The sequence below is a fragment of the Vipera berus genome (genome assembly GCF_964194415.1).
Source record: "Vipera berus genome assembly, chromosome: 13".
In the NCBI taxonomy this organism is placed as follows: Eukaryota; Metazoa; Chordata; class Lepidosauria; order Squamata; family Viperidae; genus Vipera; species Vipera berus.
The window spans coordinates 3,077,981-3,098,312 of record NC_138216.1 but is presented as its reverse complement, the minus strand read 5'-3'; the positions used below and the strand labels follow the sequence as shown (position 1 = coordinate 3,098,312).

Genomic DNA, 20,332 nt, shown 5'->3' with positions numbered 1-20,332 from the left:
TAATTTGAAAATGATAGTCCTGATGAGTTGACGAAACGCAGGCAAGAAGTTTCTCGCTTGTCTCCAGAAATCCTCACCTGTGTAGCTGCGATTAAAGGCGATGCAGCCAGTCCTCTACTTATGACCACAACGGGGCCCAACATTTCTGAGGTTAAGTGAGACATTTGTTAAGTTTTTATTTTATTTTATTTTTTTAATTCCATTTATATCCCGCCCTTCTCCGAAGACTCAGGGCGGCTTACAAGCTTAGCAGTAGCCTTCATTCTATGTATATGCCTGCTTATTAGGGCTTTCACACACACCCCAAGCGGCATTATTACAAAGTCAGCTTAATTGCCCCCAACAATCTTGGGTCCTCATTTTACCTACCTCGGAAGGATGGAAGGCTGAGTCAACCTTGAGCCTGGTGGGACTCAAACCTGCACTAATGGCAGGCAGCTGGTGTTACGTAAGGAGGCATTAGCCCACTGCTCCACCAAGGCTCAAGTGAGTTTCACCCCATTAGACGACCTATCTGGCCACAGCCATTAAGTGAATCGCTGCACTTGTTAGGTTAGTAGCGCGGTCGTTCAATGAATCCGGCTTTCCCCCATTGGGTTTGGCTTGTCAGATGGTCACAAAAGGGGATCATGTGACCCAGGGGGACGCTGCGACCGTCGTAAATACGAGTCACTTGCCAAAGATCTGAATTTGATCACGTGACCATGGGGGAATGCTGCAACCATCGTGTGAAAAACGGTCATAAGTCACTTTTTTTAGTTACTGTTGTAACTTGGAACTGTCAATAAATGAACTGTTGTAAGGCGAGGACTACCTGTATTGAAAAGAGGATGGAGTTGGGGAAAGAGATTTGAATAATACATACCAGGAGAGGAAATGTTTTAAGCAACCTAGAACTAAGAGAGAAATTTCCTGACAGTGAGAACAATTAACCAGTGGAACAACTTGCCACCAGAAAGTTGTGGGTGCTCCATCACAGGAGGTTTTCAAGAATTTGGACAGCACTTAACACCTGTGAGGTTAGCGAAAACGTTTAAAAATACGTCTAGTAATTGTTGGAAATGTAGACATAAACTAGGCACATGCTATTATCTTTGGGGGACGTGCCCTAAGGCAGGAGTAGGCAACCTTGGCTCTTTTATGACCCGTGGACTTCAACTCCCAGAATTCCTGAGCAAGCATGGCTCAGCTTGGAAACCTCTCCCTTTCCCCTCAGCATGGCTGGTTCAGGAATTCTGGGAATTGAAGTCCACGAGTCACAAAGCGGCCTAGGCCTAGGCCAGGGGTAGGCAACCTTGGCTCTTTTATGACCCGTGGACTTCAACTCCCAGAATTCCTGAGCCAGCATGGCTTAGCTTGGAAACCCCTCCCTTTTCCCTGGCTCAGGAATTCTGGGAGTTGAAGTCCACGAGTCATGAAGGGGCCAAGGTTGCCTACCCCCGCACTAAGGCTAAAAGATTTTGGTCAAGAATACATATATGGTTAGAGAAAGATGACTAAAAAAAACACATAGATTTCAAGCCAGAATTATTCTTGTTAGGTATAATTGCAGGAAATTATGAGAGGGGATGTGTGTACTTATCGTTACATGTGTTAACCGCAGCGAGAATTGCATTTGCTCAACGTTGGAAAGGTGAAGAGAGAATTAAGAAAATTTTAGACTGTGCAGAAACAGACAGACCGACACTGAGAATGAAAAAGAAAGAAGACTCGGAATATTTTAGAACAGGGGGATACATTTTAATCAATGGCTAGAAAAATGAAGCAGAGAGAAAGGAGTTTAACATGTATTAGTAAGCTAAATATTGAAACCCAGACAATATGTTGCTGATAAAATATTAAGCATTTGTAACTATAAAAATAATAATAAAATATTGGGGGGGGGGGGAAAAAGAATTTGGACAGACATTTGTCCTGCCTCCAAGGTCCAACTCTTTTATCCAGTTATAAGTTCTCAATCCTCCCTCAGAATTAACCCCAGTAGCCTGGACACACCTCAACAGGAAAAAAAACAAACAACCAGCTCCTCAGAGAACGCCTGTTTGGTTTCAACCATTTTGTCTTTCATCCTCCACCTTAGCCAAGAACAGGCAGATTCTCAGTCGTAGTTTTAGCTTTTTGTTCGGTGTGATGCAAGGGAACTCTTCACCTTATTCTGTAGAGCAAGGGAGAAAAATGGGGTGAAACAGCCCTGATGTTCTCCCTTTTCAAGTTTTCCCAGCTCAGAAAAAAAAAAGCAAAGGAGAGATGAAAAACAGAGCCGGCAAACCTAGTAGAAACTTCCTGCTCATCGGATTTCCTCCCCTGGAACTCAGCACAGTTTGGTTGACGTTTTAAAAATGAGTTGTTATTATCTTGACAGCTCCAGCAAAACCTGAGGGGTAAAATCTATTATTGCTGTATATTATTGTTCTTAGCTGGAGTTAGAAGCTAGGTTTTTTTTTAAGAGCAAGCTAGCCTTGCTGGGAACAATATCATTTTTCCCCAAGTGCTTTGTGTGTGTGTGTGTGTGTGTGTGTGGTGGGGAACATAATGGGAGCTTGCCAAGTTCGATTACGTTGCAACTCCAGGAGCTAAAGATTTTGGGAAGAGCCGTTGCCACATTCCCAAATGCTCAAGGCGAGCCAGAGTTTCAGGGGATTGCATCACGAGCGAAAAGGATAAAATAAGATTGCACGTGGGTAGAAATTAAAAATCCGGTTTATTGATGAGAAGGTGGGTGGATGAGAACTAGAGCAAGGTTTAGATCATTCCCAGGTTGGTAACCATGGAAAAGTAGCAACCTGCCTCGGCTTGGGCTTCTACGTAAAAACGATCCTTAACTCCATTTCCTGATAAAGGCATAGCTTACTAGACGTCAAGCGAACTGCAGTAGGATAAAGCCAGAACTGAGAGTTTGTGCTAGACTTTTTTTTTTTATCCCATTTATATCCCGCCCTTCTCCGAAGACTCAGGGCGGCTTACACTCTAAGCACAAATCAATGTGCTTACCAATAGCCTTCATTCTATGTATATGCCTGCTTATTAGGGCTTTCGCCCCCCCAAGTGGCATTATTACAAAGTCAGCTTATTGCCCCCAACAATCTGGGTCCTCATTTTACCTACCTCGGAAGGATGGAAGGCTGAGTCAAACCTTGAGCCTGGTGGGACTCGAACCTGCACTAATTGCAGGCAGCTGGTGTTATACTTAAGGAGGCATTAGCCCACTGCTCCACCAAGGCTCTTTTGCCAGTTAATAGGTCCCTTCCTGTTGTTTATCTCTCATTGCCCAATCAAGTTGAAAAGAGATGTTTTGGAAACAGACACTCTACCGTTTGCCATTCTTCTCCTAGAGAAATGACCTTGAAGACTTTGTCAGTTCTCACAGTTCATCTTCACTGTCCCCTGGGCCCTTGCCCTCCCCTTCCCCGGGGTTTGTGGCAGACTGGCAGTGAGGTGGCAGTTCTGACACCCACCAAAGGTCCTTAAATGATTTCTCTTTTCCAGAACAAAGCTATGCTACAAGCTGCGTTGCTATCGCTCCTCTTTGATTTTGGTTTACCAATTCGTTTTTGGAGCTGGAGGCTTCCCAACTTGGAACTTGTCCCGCTTGTTTCTCCATGGTTTGGAAGTTCTACTCATGAGCAAGGAAGAGAGGCATTTGCAGAGAAGAGCAACAAAGATGATTAGGGGGCTGGAGGCTGAATCCTATGAGGAACGGTTGCAGGAATTGGGTAGGTCTAGTTTAAGGAAGAGAAGGACTGGTAGCAGCGTTCCAGTATCTCAGGGGTTGCCACAAAGAAGAGGGAGTCAAGCTATTCTCCAAAGCGCCTGAAGGCAGGACGAGAAGCAACGGACGGAAACTAATCAAGGAGAGAAGCCACCTAGAACTAAGGAGGAATGGTCCTGACAGTGAGAAGGCTTGCATTCAGAAGTTGTAGGTGTTCCATCACCGGAGGTTTTCAAGAAGAGACTTTCTTTTGTCTGGAATGGTAGAGGGTTTCTGCTTAAGCAGGGGGTTGGACTAGAAGACCTCCAAGGTCCCTTCCAACTCTGTTGCTATTCTATTAATCGTATTCCACTTAGACTGAGAGGGGGAATTCTCTTTTACAATTCTTGGAACTGCACCAACTCTGCTAAAATCTGCTGGCATCGTTTCTCACTGTTTTGAGACAGGAAACAGACAAATACTGTCATGTAAGCCTGAAATAAGAATAACAGTTTTAAAAATAAAAAACTTCCAAGAATCTGGAAGGAGGGAATTCTATTCTATTCTATTCTATTCTATTCTATTCTATTCTATTCTATTCTATTCTATTCTATTCTATTCTATTCTATTCTATTCTATTCTATTCTATTCTATTCTATTCTATTCCATTCCATTCCATTCCATTCCATTCCATTCCATTCCATTCCATTCCATTCCATTCCCATTATTCTATTCTATTCTATTCTATTCTATTCTATTCTATTCTATTCTATTCTATTCTATTCTATTCTATTCTATTCTATTCTATTCTATTCTATTCTATTCTATTCTATTCCATTCCATTTCCATTCCATTCCCAAGGCAGGAACAGAAGGATTGCAGCCCTTTGTGGTAGAGGCTTCTGGAGCACATTAAGAATCAGCGACGGTCAGACTGCCTCCTGTCCCCATGTCTTTGTGCCACACGGAAGCAGTCTGAGCCTTTTGGAACGACTCCCTCGGCGTGCCAATTGCTTCCTTTCCTATCCCACTGCTAAGCAGATCCACAGCCAGGCAGACAAACACACGCCACCCATTTCTCCTGCTCCCTGACGAGGAGCACCTTGTCAGTCTGAAAAATTTCAAGGAGGAGCGGGAGGCGGAGGCGGGCAGCCCCCTTTCAGGCTAACAAACATTATTAAAAGGCATTAGCTCCCCTAAGCCACGACTACCGCTCATGAGAGCAGGTGCTTTTTAATAAAAAAAAAATTGAAACTCAGGGAAAGCTCCACGGGATCCCTTCGGAGCAGGCAGGCCGAGGAAGGATAGGAGCACCATGAATAATGCAAAAGAAATATCGTGTAGGTGGTTATGCCTGCTTAAGCTCATTTTCATTTGAGAACGACATTAAAAGTGAGGCTAAATCCTCAGCTGGAAACTCTCTTATGATATTTGAGGAACATGACAGGAGATTATTTGGGGGTGTGTGGTTGAGGTGGGATGGGAGAGAAAGAATTGGGGGTCCTATTCAACCGCAGAGATCTGCTTCTTGGAGCTGGGCACGAGAGGACCTGCATTCTCCAAACGAGGTGGCAACACCAGCTAATAGAAGACTGGTTTAAGTTAAGGTGTTGCTTGCTTGTGGGCTATCAAGTCAGTGTTGACCCTTAGCACACCACGTAGCTCGACTTTCTCCACGACAACCTGTCCCTAACCTGGTTTTCCAGGCGCATCCATCTACAGGTGCATCCATCTCTCCTGTCACTGAGTCCATCCACTTTGCTGTTAGTTGTCCTCTTCTCTTTCTTCTGCTCTTCCCAGCCTGATGGAGATGGTGGTTTGCCTTGGCTACGTTCCATTTGACAGCTCTAATTTTAAATGGCGTGCATCCCCAAGTCGCATACAGAGGGCGGGTGGCTGCATCAGTCTGATAAATAAATGAAGTAAGTAAATTTGACGCCACGGGCTTGGGTTATTTTAATGGTTCTTTCAAGCCCGAGGTGGAATTTCAGATAATGTAAGGTGCCCGAGGCCAGAAAAATAATTGTGGGCTAACAGCGGCCACGGTTTCAATAAAGCCAATAATTAAATAAACAGGCAGAGGGAGGGGACAGGAATTCAGTCACAGTTCTTTGTCTGCCTTTCTCTGGGTTCCAGCTGGTAACTGACCACGAATGTTTGCCTACCGCCGTTTGGCATGTTTAAAGGTTGACCCTTTAAAGTCAAGCAACTTCCTGTTGGCAAAGGGAGGGGAAAGGTTTCTTAGGAAGAAGGAATGTAGAAGGATGGGGTTGACATGCAAAGGTTTTTGTGCTTCACCTGTTGCTCATTTCTCTTGGACAAGAGTTCACTTCCGTGTTTGCAAGGCAATCGGGCAGAGGCAGAGTCTTTGTACTGCGTGTTTTGGCTGTGTTGTGTTGAGGTGCTAGGCCTGGTCTGGCTTAATCAGAGTCAAAGTCATAGACTCACATCCTGGCCTTTGAACATGATAGGTAATCCTTGACTTGAGAACACAATCAGGACCGGAAAATTCATTATTAAGTGCTTGTTAAGTGAGACACCACAGGACTGCACCTGACTGAACTCGCTCTTTTTTTGTTTTGGCCATGGTCAATAAAGAAACCACTGCGGTCGTTAAATGGGACATCGCGGGTCCACAACTGGTGACTTTCTGGCCTCCCGGTTGACTTTGCTTGTTGCAAACTGGCTGGGAAAGTTGCAAAACGTGGTCGCGTAAGCTTCATCTTGCCAATGCAGTCGGGAAACTGGAAAATTCATCTTTCGACGGCGCCACAGGGCCCAGACCTGACTTTACTACCTTTCCCCTCCCCCCCAAGGTCATTAAGGAAACCGCTGTGGTCATTAAATGAGATATCACGGGAGGACAGCTGGTGACCATCCGGCTTCTCCAATGACTTTGGTCATCGGGAACCGGCTGGGAAGTTTGCAAAACTTGGATTCTGTGACTGCCGGATGTTGCAATTGTCATAAACATGACCCACTTGCCAAGTTCCCAAGTCACAATCATGTTGAGTGCAAGGATGCTGGGATGGTTGTAAGCAGTGGTGGGATTCAAATATGTGAACAACTGGTTCTCTGTGTGGATGCTGCTTCCGGAAGTCCAACAAAAAATTAGCTACCGGTTCTGCAAACTGGACAAATCCTACCACGGGTTGTAAGGGGCAGAACTGCTCTTCCGTTACTTTTTTCAGCCCACCCTCCCCCAACCCGGTAACTTTGACTCACCGGCCAAGCAAGTGGCCATAAACTGAGGACTTCCCTGTATAGTGGCAACCGTAGGAAGGGCTTCTACTTGGGGACTAAGCCACGGAGAACAAAGCCACAAACAATGAGGAGGAAATAAGAATGGAGTCCCTAGATAAAAGGGAGAAATCTGGATCAGAATTGAAAACCGGAGTAAATGCTCGCTTTGAGTGGGAACGCCGATTTCCACAGCTGCTTCCGGCTCTGGAATGAAAATTTGAAATTCTTTGCATTGGATGGCTTGTCAGCTATTTGGTCCTTTTGGATTTAAGGTGGATAAACTGCAGCTCTCTCCTGTCATTTTTATTTCGACCTCAGCAATTGTATGAGAAGGGCTGAGCCAGGAGCGAATGTCTGGATGGAAGCCACTACAGTCAGCTTCCGGGACTCAGTGGGGTGAACTTGAACCCAGGTCTCCCTACTCCTAATACTCCTCCCTACTCCTAAGTTTAGTGACCGTCTGAAGCTACAAAAACGCTTATGACCCTTTTTCACACCTGCGACCGTTGCCGCATCCCCCAGAATTCAGGCGCTTGGCAACTGGCTCATATTTACGACGGTTTGCAGCGCCCCGGGGTCACGTGACCCCCTTTTGCGACCTTCTGCCAAGCAAACTGAACGGGACAGCTGGACTCACTTAACAATCCTGTTCCTAACTTACCGCTTGCCAGCGATTCGCTTAAGAACGGTGGCAGGAACGGTCGCAAAATGGGGCTAAACACACTTCACAGCTGTTTCACTTAGCAGCGGAGGTTTTGGACTCAAACACTGGTTGTAACTCAAGGAACTCTCCTGCACACGTAATTGGGTTGTGGTCTGAGGGAGAAGGGCCAGCTCAAAGTCTCCTACAGGGCTTCTATGGATGAAGGTAGGATGAGGATCCACCTTCTCCTATCCCATGGCTGAAGGTAAGATGAAAACGTGGGCTTCTCCACTCCTGGTCCTCAGTGGTTACACCATCCTGGATCCATTGAGGTCCCCACACCATGCTGCTTTCCCATGCTCGTCCCTGAGATTGGCCTCAGCCCCGTGGGTCAATCTTTTGTGACTTTGACCGAACATCTCTAGCATCTTCTTGGCCCCTGAATCTCTTCCACAGAAGACATTTATCTTCATCAGAAATGGCTCCATTAAAAAACAAAAAACAGAGCCAACTTGCAAGCTCAGGTTATTATTACTGACCTTATCTCGCTCTCTGGCGTGCTTTTCTGTCAGATAAATCAGCTTTACGCCATCTTTTTTATTTTATTTTATTACTATCAGGTAATCTTTTCCCAGCATGCAAGAGCTATGACAGGTGCCAGATAAAATAGCTTTCGGTAATAAAGTTGTCTTTTAAATAAGAAAATACATATACCTACTTTCCGGTCTCAACTGGAGTGGTTTAAGGATGCGGGATAATTTTGCTAGACAGGGGAAGAGCGCTGAAGAAATGTTCCTTTTGATTCTCAGTGCTAGAGTTTACCGAAACACTAATTTTCTCCAGCATTCTCCACTTATTCAATTAGCAAGTGAATTTTGTCTTTAAATCCAGGTTAGAGCCGAATGAGCAACTACCGCTGGGAGGTTTCGTAATAACCTGGAGAGAAGAGACATCGACTGCAAATACAATCTTCTACAAGGTCATCTCATTAGGTTACCTAGTTTGGTCATGAAACGTCTGAAGAACACAGCCCAGCACAGAGAGCACCAAGCATCCCACAGTCCTCCTCCTCCTCCTCCTCCTCCTCCTCCTCCTCCTCCTCCTCCTCCTCCTCCTCCTCCTCTTCTTCTTTGCAAACTCATCTCCCTTCTAGCACCGATGAGGTTACCTAGTTGGGTCACAAAATGTCTGCAAAAAACAGCCAAGCTCAGAGAGCACCAAGGACTCCAAAGTCGTCTCCCTTCCCCTCCCCTCCTCCCCTTCCTCCCCTTCCTCCTCCTCCTTCCTCCACAGATCCCACTCCCTTCAAGCACTATATGATGTTACCTAGTTTGGGTCATGAAATCTCTGCAAGGAAACAAGCCAGTTCAGACAGCACCAAGAACCTAACCATATCTTCATCGGAACCATGACAACCACTATGCCAAGTTCTTCCTTTTAAATCAGGCAAAAATGTTTCCCTCCCCCTAACCTTATTACATCCTCTGATTGACACACAGAAGGCATGGTGTAATGGCACGAGGTCATCTTTTATGGTGAGAATTATTCCAGCTCTTGAGAAATGGCTAGTCCAAAGTTTAAAATCCGACATTTCCTGGTGAAATTAAAGCTGCTGAAAACCTCAGGGATTTTTCCTGGTACAGTCTGCAATGATTGTATTATTCAAAAACTGTGTTGAGGCCGGATGCTAGCATGCTTTTATTGTGAAATCTTTTCGTGACCAATATGTGTCCCCTGCTTTTCCTCTCTCCGGGCAGAGCAGCTCTCCATGAAACCTCTGTTTATTTAATCCCCTTTCTACCCCAGCAGTCAAGGAAGCCTGAGGCAGTCCACAGGGAGATGTTTGAGGAACTTCCTTTGGCGGAAGAAGAGCGAAACTTAGAGAAGAACTCAGAAAATTGCAGTGGTCCCTTGAATGCTTGCGGCAGGAGTCACTCAAAATCAAGTGATGTGTATATTAAATAAGCGGGCTTATTTTTTTTTTTTTTGAAGTGAAGACTGGAGGGATCCCAAGATTAACTGGCGCATCCAACCTTCCTTGAAAACTGCATGAGGAAATCTCTAAACAGTCATTTAATTCTATAGATTCAGACTGCTGCTGTTATGTGACATGAAGGCACAAGAGAAGGGAAGGAAGGAAGGAAGGAAGGAAGGAAGGAAGGAAGGAAGGAAGGAAGGAAGGAAGGAAGGAAGGAAGGAGAGAGTCACAACAACAGCTTCTTTGCAGCCTTCAGATCTTCTATTCCTCATGTTCTACAACAGTTCTGGGCACCAACTTCAACATGATGGGCTTCTTCGTATTGAGGAACTCTGAGTTATCCAGTTCCAAGGGGATCTTCCCCATTAACCGAAAGAAAGGGAGAAAAAAAACATCACAGAGATGGAATTAAATAGAGGCTTGAAAGAACTGGGTTTTACATACAGGCCTTTTCCTTTGCCCACACAATGCCTTGGTTGTATTTCGTTCAACTCAAACACTTTTTCCCCACTGTCTGGGTTGCAACTGAGAAAGGCAAAGAGTGTGTCCAGGGGGCTTCACTCTGCTGTGAGCACCAAACAAGACTCTATTCTCAGTAGGTGTAGAAGCAAAACCTCTTCGTTGGAGAATCTCTCTCTCTCTCCCTCCCTCCCTCCCTCCCTCCCTCCCTCCCTCCCCCTCTCTCTCTTTCTCTCTCTCTCTCTCTCTCACACACACACACATATAAACACACACACAAGATGGAGTGGGCTTCTCACCCCGAAAAGATGGCCCTGTCTTTCCAAAGCAATCTTCTTTTCACATTCATCACCTCTTTGTGTCTTTGAACAAGATACACATGCGAGATGGGACTTCAGTTGAGTGAACTCTTCAGCGAATGAGCAAGCACCAGCTTCTAACCCATGAGGTAAATAGGACTCACCGGTGTCTCTTTGAAGCGAAATCTTTGCAGCGCAACCACAATACCCATTTTCACCACCAGGAGGGCGAAACGCATAGCGATGCAGTTCCTGGGACCCGCTCCAAAAGGGAGGAAGACGTACGGGTCTCGGCTCTCTTTGTTCTCTTTACTAAACCTAATTGCAAATCAAAAACCAATAACCCAGCTGAATGAAGCTACTATTCCCAATAGTCTGCACTTCCGTTCTGTAACTAAGACACACCTTTGCTCCTTCCCTGCAAGATAAACTGGACTGAGACCCATAAAGAAAGATAGTTTGTGGAGATTGTGGTTCAGTGGCTGATCTGGTGTGGCAGAATGTAGTCTGGATTCCCAGAAGGGAGGGGCTGCATTCCAGAGGACCTAGAGACAGTGAAATTTAGATAGTTTGGTTGGCAGGAAGACAATTAAGACAACCTTTCTCTAGCAATTGTTAGAGTACTTTAGGAAAAGAGTGGGCATAGCTGGGGGGGGGTGGTCATCAGCCTGGGTCATTATGTTCCCATGGTCTAAATTCAATCCCTCAACCTCCATTGACCCTTATCAGGTGCCAATTTAATTGACTAGATTCTTGTGTGCAGAGTTGAGCAATACAATCTGAACTGCAACTTAATGTCCTGATACTCTGCCTCTGAGAAACATATTTTTTAATGATGTAGGCAGTTGCTTTAGTCTGGCAAGATTCTGTCTACAGGTGAGGAGCAATAAAGAGAAGTGTTTAGTAGTAGTTTCTGCTTAATTAATTTGGGCTTGTTGAGGAGTTATGCCCAAGAATCCTTGATGCTACTATGATACCCAATTAGTGACAGCTACAATGTAAGTCAACAGACCCTATTTCTCATATTTTGACCCAACCAGCCCTGTTCAAAGGGGAAATCTTTTCTAACTATCTTCTGAGATAGAAGATTAAATATAATTTCCTTCATATACCTTTATTCTTCTACTCTTATCAGTGTGGCTCGATGCCAGTTGCCCTACAGCTTTTTGTTCAGTTGTTGGAACATTAAGCCAAGCCATTGACTCAGCTGTTACAGTCACCTTAGCCATCAATTTCTTTACTGGAGTTAATTAATTTCCAAACAGAGTTTATGGATGCCGATCATAAAAAAAGCCCTGTGTGACATTGTTGATGTCAAAGAAGGATCCACACCTCATTTGAGATGTTACAACCAACACTTTGCTCCCTGATGCCTTCACGGTGCTGTGTCCCTTATTCACTACTTTCAGAAGAACGGTGTTCCTCACAACATACCTTTCAGGTCTGAATTCCTCAGGCTCAGGCCAATATTCTGGGACCCGATGTAGGACATAGGCAGGAATCATAATCACGGTCCCTTCTGGGATGGTCACTCCATGGATTTCCACTGTCTTTTTGCAAACTCTCTCAATTCGTGTCCCGGGAGGGTAAAGACGAAAAGTTTCATTCACCACCATATCTAGATATTCCATATGTTGGATGGCCTCATAAGTGGGAGGGGCCTGCACAAACGGCCAGAACAAGACAAAATAAAATAACATGATATTCTGATACATAGGAAGTGATCTAGAAACAAAGAATCAGGATTGGAATATTATAAAAAATGTTCTTGCAGAACAGGAATCCTGGAAAACTGGCCATCTCCGACCTCCTCAAGGTTCACATTTTGGCTTTGTGAACATTGCAAAAAGTAAAAGAAATCCTGTCCTGTTACAAGAAGACTCTGGTTTTACTCTTCTGTGTGAAAACATCTCTACTCTTGGGAAGCACCCAACCTGGCCTAGAGGAGGGATCAAGCGAGGAGATAGCCTGGAATCACTTTGCAACCAGAAAAGAGCCAGGGCTGATTCAACTTCAGTTCCTTGGAGCTTTATCTAATTATTCCCAGGAGTTGGCTGCCAGACTGGGGAGATTCCTGTACTACAGGCAGAACATAATAAAGTAGCTCGAATTCTGCTTGCATGGGTCTAGTTGTTCATGCCTGGCAGCTACCAAAATGATCTATCCTCAACCAAGATAGTCGCACAGCCCATAAAAGAGTCCTACCTGTTTGGGAAAAGTTTCACTGATCTCTTGGTACAATTTCTCTTGAACATCGGGGTGCATGGCCAGACAATAAGACATGAAGCTGAGGAAAATACTCAGGGTCTCAGAGCCACCAAAAATAAAAATAATTGACTGGGCCAAAATTTCTTCGTCTGTTAAAGCTATCAGACGAGAAAAGAAAGCACAGAAGAAGCTGGTGATCATCAGCACAACATTGACTGTTATACCACACGAACGCTAGAGGAGATATCTCAAACTGACTTGTGGCTTTCAGGGGAACACAATTATCCAGGGGATCTGATTTGATCAACAGCTTTAAACAGCACTCTCTCTCTCTCTCTCTCTCTCTCTCTCTCTCTCTCTCTCTCTTTCTCTCTCTCTCCCCCTCTCTCTTTCTCATCATACGAAGACCAACAGCAGCTGTATTTGCAGCTGCAGGCAGGGACAACTAAAATACCAAACATTAGTTTAATCAAATGAACACATTGTGGGGCCATGTCATTTTTTTCCAGTTGACTAAGCCTTCCATCCTTCAAGATCCATAAAAAGAGGGCCGAGATTGTTGGGGACAATATGCAAATAAAGGAAAGGATAAAACAGAGATAGGTCTAACATTAACCAACCTTAAACGAGTCTTTAGAATTTTCTCTTTTCCCTTTCCCTTTCCCTTTCAAACACATTTCCATTAATGTTAGCTATATTTTGCAGAAAACAGGGCTGATGCTGTCAACAAGCCATAGAGAAGCTTTATTATAGTTTGACGCTATATTTGAATGGCGACTAATTTTAAAATAGGAACATTTGATCTTCTTCTCTTGACTCTGTTCTAAGAGGCAGGCATGGACAGCAGGAAAACCTACAGGAAGAAGTTTGAAGTTAAAGTTGAACTCCTTCTAGATCACAATGACCTAAAGTAGACAGGTAAGCTGGAAATTCAAGGTGACAATCTGAGGAATCCTGTAGGGTGTTATCCATCCATTGTCTCTTATCTCATTATCTTTCAAGATCAGCCTTTGCTCTAATCAAACATTCGGATTCCTCTCAGTGAATCTGGCCTTTGTGCATGGCATTCAACCCACAATATATTTCACTTTTCCTCACTTCCATTGCCCGGTGGTTTCAGCATCCTTCGATAATGTTTATTTTGACTTCATCCATGCATATCAATATGCCCCAAGCAACCTTTTTTCCCCCCCAAAAGAGAGATCTGTAACTTTACCTTTCTCTGAATGTGCCTCCCTGGAGGTGTTGGCTGCAGCTTGAGAGTCCATCATGAGCCGAAGAAAATCAATCCGGTTCTGGAATGGTAGAGAGACTCAGAAACTGTCATCAAAGAGATACAACTAACACTGATGGCTCCGATGGCCCATTGTAGACTTCAAAGGTATTTGAGGCGCTTGTTTTTCTTGCAGATGTTTCCTTGCCCACCCAAACTAGGTAACATCATCAGGGCTAGACGGGAGTGAGGTTCCATCATCATAGCACTGATGATGTTACCTTGTTGGGTCATGAAAGGTCTGCAAGAAAACCGCCAAGTTCAGAGAGTACCAAGGATCCCACTTGTCCACCCTGAGCTACAAATACTCTCCTTTATTAGAAGGTGTTTGAAACTCCACGGGCAGTTCTGAAACCTGCCTGGCATGCACAAACACAGACTGAGTGCACAAAATCCAGGTCACAAAGGCCACGCAAACCCTGAGACAAATAGGCTAGACTGACCGTGTGGTTCTTCTTTTGTCGATCCTCTTTGATTTTTTGGATGACACCATAGAAGAAGTCTATTGAAGACTTGGGGAATTTAGTTAGTTTGAGCTTGTTCAGCACTGGAGTAAGGAATGGGAAAAGAACTGGGGGAGGGGTGGGGGGGTGGGAAAAAGCAAAGAGATCATTTGCCTGAACACAAGCAAGCTGCAACACAGCAAAAAAAAAAAAACCAAAGTGAGAGGCCTCCGTTAGCTTTGTGGAGGAGAGGGATTCTAGCAAAATTGTAGTTACAATAGTGATTTCATGAGAAGGTTACAATAGTGATTGAGCCTAAAATTGATGGGAGTCAGTAATGATGTTTAATAAAATTACCAGCTTGAGCAGCTACTCCAATAGCTTTCTTCTACCCAACGGACCTCCTGAATTACTGTCCCTATGATTCACAACCAACCCAGACTTGGGAATGTAGCCAATGAAAACATTACATGATGCTAGTTTAGAGAAAGAAGTTCTAAGGTTCTTGTCAAGAATCTCAGTTACTGAACAGCTAGTATGTAAAGGTAAAGGTAAAGGTTCCCCCGCACGTGTGTGCTAGTCGTTTCCGACTCTCGGGGCTGGTGCTCATCTCTGTTTCAAAGCCGAAGAGCCGGCGCTTGTCCGAGGACGTCTCCATGGTCATGTGGCCGGCATGACTAGACGCCAAAGGCGCATGGAACGCTGTTACCTTCCCACCGGAGTGGTCCCTATTTTACTACTTGCATTTTTACGTGCTTTCGAACTGCTAGGTTGGCAGAAGCTGGGACGAGTAACAGGCGCTCGCTCTGTTACGCGACACTCAGGATTCGACCCGCCAAACTGCCGACCATCTGATCGACAAGCTCAGCATCCTAACCCACTGAGCCACCACGTCCCTGCACAGTTAGTATGAGAGAGTGGCAAAACCACGTCTCTCAACCTCTATGAAGATTCTCAGTCATCCAGGTCATGGTTGGCTTTTTTTTCTCTCTCTCTCCTATTTTCAACTAATGTTTATGGAAAGATAAGAAGAAAAGTGGAAGATATGTAAGAACACATGGGAATTTTACAAAGATGACATCTGAATCCTCCATAAAATGTAACGAATGAAATGCAGTCTATAAGGAGTGCCTTTCCAGCAAGCAAGCAAAAGGCAGAGCAGAGATGTCCACCTCTCTGACCTACAAAGTCATCTTACCAGCCAACATTAAAACAGGGTTGAGGAAGGTAAATCTGAGGAACTTCTTGATGTGCACAACAATAGGATCATCGGGATCATTGAGGGAGTCAATATCGACACCAAACGAATTGCTGGTTACCACATCCAAACTGTAGGCTGAAAAGATCCTGGAGGGAAGAAGGAGAAGCATAGCGTGGAGGTTCAGCTATTAGAAGCCATCTCATAATGCGTTCAGCAGGCAATCTCAGGGAACCCTTAATAGTTGCACAAGGGATTTCATGTGTTATGGGAAATGTGGATCCATTTTGACATGCCTGGCTTACAAATTTTCCTTCTGTAAATTTCTGTTAGAAAAGGGATGCTCAATAACCAATCTTATAGTTATTACTTACCACTTCATATCTATGGCTTCATCCTCCTCCACTTTCTTCTGAAGGTTCTTTACCAAGATTTCATTATAATGGTTGATGATGGGCATCATCTGAAAGGAAGACCAATGTACCAGATGCTGAAGACCCTTTGACCATTTATGGACTGAAACCAACAAGTCAGCTGAGAGAGCCATTTTCAAACCACCAGGGGCTAAGCAACATCAACCTGAATTTCTGGCTTCTGGGTGAATCTTCTCAAACTTATTTAAAATGCACCTCTTACCTCCTTCAGCCGCCCACTGGTGAAAGTGGGAGACACGGCACTACGAATCCTCTTCCACCGTTCATCTACAACAACGGTTATGGCTTTGTCCAGATTTCCATTCAAACCAAAGTCCTGAAAAATGTGAAATATAAAGAAAATAAAAACAGAAATGTCTCACGTTGTTCTTCTCAGTCCTTTCTTTTCAATTTGCTGTTTTATTAGCTAAGTAGACAATCTCTCTCTTATCTATATATCTCTATTATTTATTTCTCTATCATTATCATCAATCTCTATCTCTATCTCCGTCTCTGTCTGTCTGTCTGTCTGTCTGTCTGTCTGTCTGTCTATCTATCTATCTATCTATCTATCTATCTATCTATCTATCTATCTATCTCTGTCTGTCTATCTATCTATCTATCTATCTATCTATCTATCTATCTATCTATCTATCTATCTATCTATCTATCTATCTATCTATCTATCTATCATTTATCTGTCTGTGTCTGTCTGTCTATCTATCTATCTATCAATCTATCTATCTATCTATCTATCTATCTATCTATCTATCTATCTATCTATCTATCTATCTATGTCTATCTATCTATCTATCTATCTATCTATCTATCATCTATCTGTCTGTCTATCTATCTATCTATCTATCTATCTATCTATCTATCTATCTATCTATCTATCATCTGTCTGTCTGTCTGTCTGCCTGCCTGTCTGTCTATCTATCTATCTATCTATCTATCTATCTATCTATCTATCTATCTATCTATCTATCTATCTATCTATCTATCTATCTATCTATCTAATCTTCTCCATAATTTGTCTATCTAATTGATAGCCAGATATCTACTGCTGTTCTGGAATTCAAGATGGCATATACATTGTTCCACCTCCAATCTCTTTCACAACAACTTCATGACTTTGGGTTGAGAAAGAGTGATTGGCCCTTGGGAGACTTCCAGGATCGAGGGAGACCTCGGACCCAGGTCTCCCCAGTGCCAGCCCACCCCCTAAACCACAACACTAGACTTGCTCTTCCAAGTTCCCTTGCTGGGCTTCTGTTTCTCAGCTCTGGTGAAGTTCTAACAGCCTCAGGTTTGGATACCTACCCGGCGATTGGTGAAATAAGTATAGAATTCTTTGACCAGGACGGTTTTAATGAGGGCGGGATCCAGAATGGCCATCACAGGTTTCCGGCCATCAAATATTCTGATTGCCAAAATAAATAAAAGAAATGTTTTGAAATGTAGGGCTTATCTTTATACAGAGAGATGATCAAGGTTTCCTGCTAAATCGCCAGTCAAGTAAAAAACGCTGCTCTAAAGTTCAGTTCCTGGGTCAAAAGGGACGTGTAGCTTGCAACTGTGATTCTGCACAATTGGCTACTCCTTAAGAGTTTGAGGAGTGGAGGAAATAAGGGAGGGGCTGTCAGGATTTACAGACAGGCTGTCCAGCCTACATTTGGTGAGCAAAACCAAATGAAATAATGAAGAACTCTGAAAATCAGGTTAACAACAGACAAGGCAAGGCTGAAAAAACACTGCAAATAGGGTCTATCCTACATGTCCTAAATGAGCAAAGAATTCTCAATTTTTTGTGGGCAGAATATAGACTTTCTTTCTTTCTTGTCTCAACATAGCACATGGGCATGTCAGGGCCCTGGATTTTGATGGATAAAGAGAATGGTCTCTCTACCATCACAGACAAGTGACTGTCTAGTCTCTTCTTTAAAATCTCCAGTGATGGAGTGCCCACGATTTCTGGTGGCAAGCTGTTCCACCGGCTAATTGTCCTCACTGTCGTTTTTGCACTTCTATATTAGAAATCGATGTCTGAAGACAAAACTAGACCATAACATTCTGTCCATCAGCCTTCCTCCTTGAAGGTGACATCCTGACAGGTGACTCACCCCCAGATTTTGCCGTATTTCTCAAAGCATTCCTGGTCAAACTTCAGGACACCCTGTCAAATTAAAGAGGGAGATCAGTGAAAAAGAAGGCAGTGTAATTCTTTCTTCAACAGAGAGTGGAAGAGTATAAACAGCTCTTCAACTAGTAAGCCTTGAATCCCCATGGATGATATGGTTACACCGACACAGGGACAATAGTTTCAGAATGAAGACCAAGAGATTCTAAGAGAGGTGCCAAAGAAAGTCGTCAGATGGCTGTAGTGGTAGTCCTCAACTTATGACTGGAATGAAGGGTCATAAGCTGAGGACTAGTAGCCTTTATTCTCTTGGCTCTTCTTTTGAAGAGGCCAAGAAGAGGTGACACAAGTCCCAATATCTCCCTTAGGAAAGAAACAGAAAGAAAAGACTCTTTTTCTTCCAAACTCCTTGGATTTGTCTACAAGCAACTAGGATGTGAAGCAGGACAACACACTCACATGCCAATATTCATGGAAAGTTCCGATAAAAGGCAGCGGTCTTGGGCCAGGAATTCCCAATTTCTTGAAGAAATTATACGGCCAGATCCCATAACTGGGGGAAAAAAGAAAGAATATCAGCAGGATAATGTCACTGGGTTCCAAAGAAAGAAGGCTTGGCAGGTGGAGAAGATCAGAAGGTCCATCAACCCCACCTTGGCAGGACAGCAAAGATGTCCTAGATGCAGAGAATGGGGAAGATGACTTTGACCAAGGTGCGCAGAATCGCTTTCCCAGGTAAAAGGGGCTGAAACTTTTTTTAAGTCCAGAAAAAGGAGAAAGGAAGTTGCTCAAGCAGACACTCCCTAATTCACTGCTCAATAAGGAGGAGGAGGAGGAGGAGGAGGAGGAGGAGGAGGAGGAGGCGGCTGTGCAGCACAATAAGACAATGGTCTGTTATTATAACAAACTCCATAAAAGTAAATCTAGCCTTCTGGTGCAGTTGATTTCCTGATCTAGTCTTGCTTCTAGGGCTGACACAGTGAGAATGGCATTGATAGCTATTAATGAGCCCCACAGGGTGAATCTCGATGTACCCGGGTACCACAGGTCATGCGGATTTTCATCTCCTATCCTCGTCTCTCGGAGTAGAGCAAGTCAGAAGGAAGAAGAGAGGAGAGCCAAGCAGAGAGAAGAGGGCAGAAGGGAGAAGGCAAGGCAAGATAAGAGAAAGGAGGGGAGGGGAGGGGAGACAGCAGAAGAAGAGGAGAAGAAAGGAGAGGAGAAGAGGAGACAAAAGAAAGAGGTGAGGTGAGGAGATAATAGAAGAAGAGAGGAGAGGAGAGGAGAGGAGAGGAGAGGAGAGGAGAGAAGAGAAGAGAAGAGAAGAGAAGAGAAGAGAAGAGAAGAGAAGAGAAGAGAAGAGAAGAGAAGAGAAGAGAAGAGAAGAGAAGAGAAGGAAGAGAAGAGAAATTATCAGGGAAAGAGAAACTAAAATGAAGTCAAGTCATAACCGGCTCCACCTCCCGCTTTTCCGCCACCCAAAGCCCCAATCTCACCCTGCAACTCCGGGAGGGGCTTCCCCCCCCCCGTTTCCCCCTCCAACCCCCCCCCCCGGGCCTCGGGCAGCCCCCACCTACAGCAGCCCCAGGGCCAGGAGCAGCAGGAGCAGCGCCCAGGTTCCCAGCGCCCAGCCCAGGACCGGGTCGCCCATGGCCAGCGCTTCTCCGGCGGCTTCTCTTCGGCGGCTGGAAGCTCCCGGGGTTTTACAGCCGTCCTGGGAAAGGAGCCAAGCCCGGGACTCCTCCTCGGGCCGGCCTCCCGGGGCCACTTCCCGCTAGGACTGCAAGCCCTGGAATGTCCGCCCAGCCCAGGGCTATGTAGTCCTGAGAACTGGAGAGGTTCGCTCCTTCTCCTTCTCCACCATCCTTTCTTCGCTTCTCCTTCACTATCTTCCTTCTCCTTCCTCCTACTCTTCCTGTCTCCTCCTCCTCCTCTATCACCATTCCTTCTCCTCCTTCTCCATTATTCCTTCTCCTCCTCCTTCTCCTACTCTTCCTGTCTCCTTCTCCTCCTCCTTCTCCTCCTCCTCCTTCTCCTTCTCCTCTATCACCATCCCTTCTCCTTCTCCTACTCTTCCTGTCTCCTTCTCCTCCTCCTTCTCCTCCTCCTCCTCCTCCTTCTCCTCTATCACCATCCCTTCTCCTTCTCCTACTCTTCCTGTCTCCTATTCCTCCTCCACCTCCTCCTCCTCCTCCTCTATCACCATTCCTTCTCCTCCTTCTCCATTATTCCTTCTCCTCCTCCTCTTCCTACTCTTCCTGTCTCCTTCTCCTCCTCCTTCTCCTCCTCCTTCTCCTCCTCCTCCTCCTTCTCCTCCTTCTCCTTCTCCTCTATCACCATCCCTTCTC

The 20,332-nt window shown here is 44.8% G+C and overlaps 1 protein-coding gene across 1 annotated transcript; it reads right to left on the bottom strand.

Annotated features, from left to right (window-relative positions):
* Positions 1–9,073: 9,073 nt before the first annotated feature.
* LOC308673821 (cytochrome P450 3A24-like) lies at positions 9,074–19,960 on the bottom strand. The gene is made up of 13 exons (XM_081337827.1): positions 19,562–19,960; positions 18,444–18,537; positions 17,968–18,020; positions 17,168–17,267; positions 16,068–16,181; positions 15,806–15,894; positions 15,432–15,580; positions 14,234–14,361; positions 13,734–13,812; positions 12,515–12,675; positions 11,744–11,970; positions 10,474–10,627; positions 9,074–9,908 (listed from the first exon to the last, which is right to left on the bottom strand). The coding sequence occupies exons 1-13, from the start codon at positions 19,633–19,635 to the stop codon at positions 9,813–9,815; spliced, it is 1,518 nt and encodes a 505-aa protein (XP_081193953.1). The 5' UTR covers positions 19,636–19,960; the 3' UTR covers positions 9,074–9,812.
* Between the last annotated feature and the right edge of the window lie 372 nt (positions 19,961–20,332).

Bases quoted from the DNA above. Each gene is read 5' to 3' on its own strand.
- LOC308673821 (XM_081337827.1), bottom strand. From the start codon at position 19,635: ATGGGCGACCCGGTCCTGGGCTGGGCGCTGGGAACCTGGGCGCTGCTC. The intron at 15,895-16,067 runs GTAAGAGGTGCA...TCTTCCTTTCAG, and splicing joins CCAGTGGGCGGCTGAAGGAG to ATGATGCCCATCATCAACCA. The intron at 12,676-13,733 runs GTAAAGTTACAG...CTCGTCTGATAG, and splicing joins GGAGGCACATTCAGAGAAAG to CTTTAACAGACGAAGAAATT.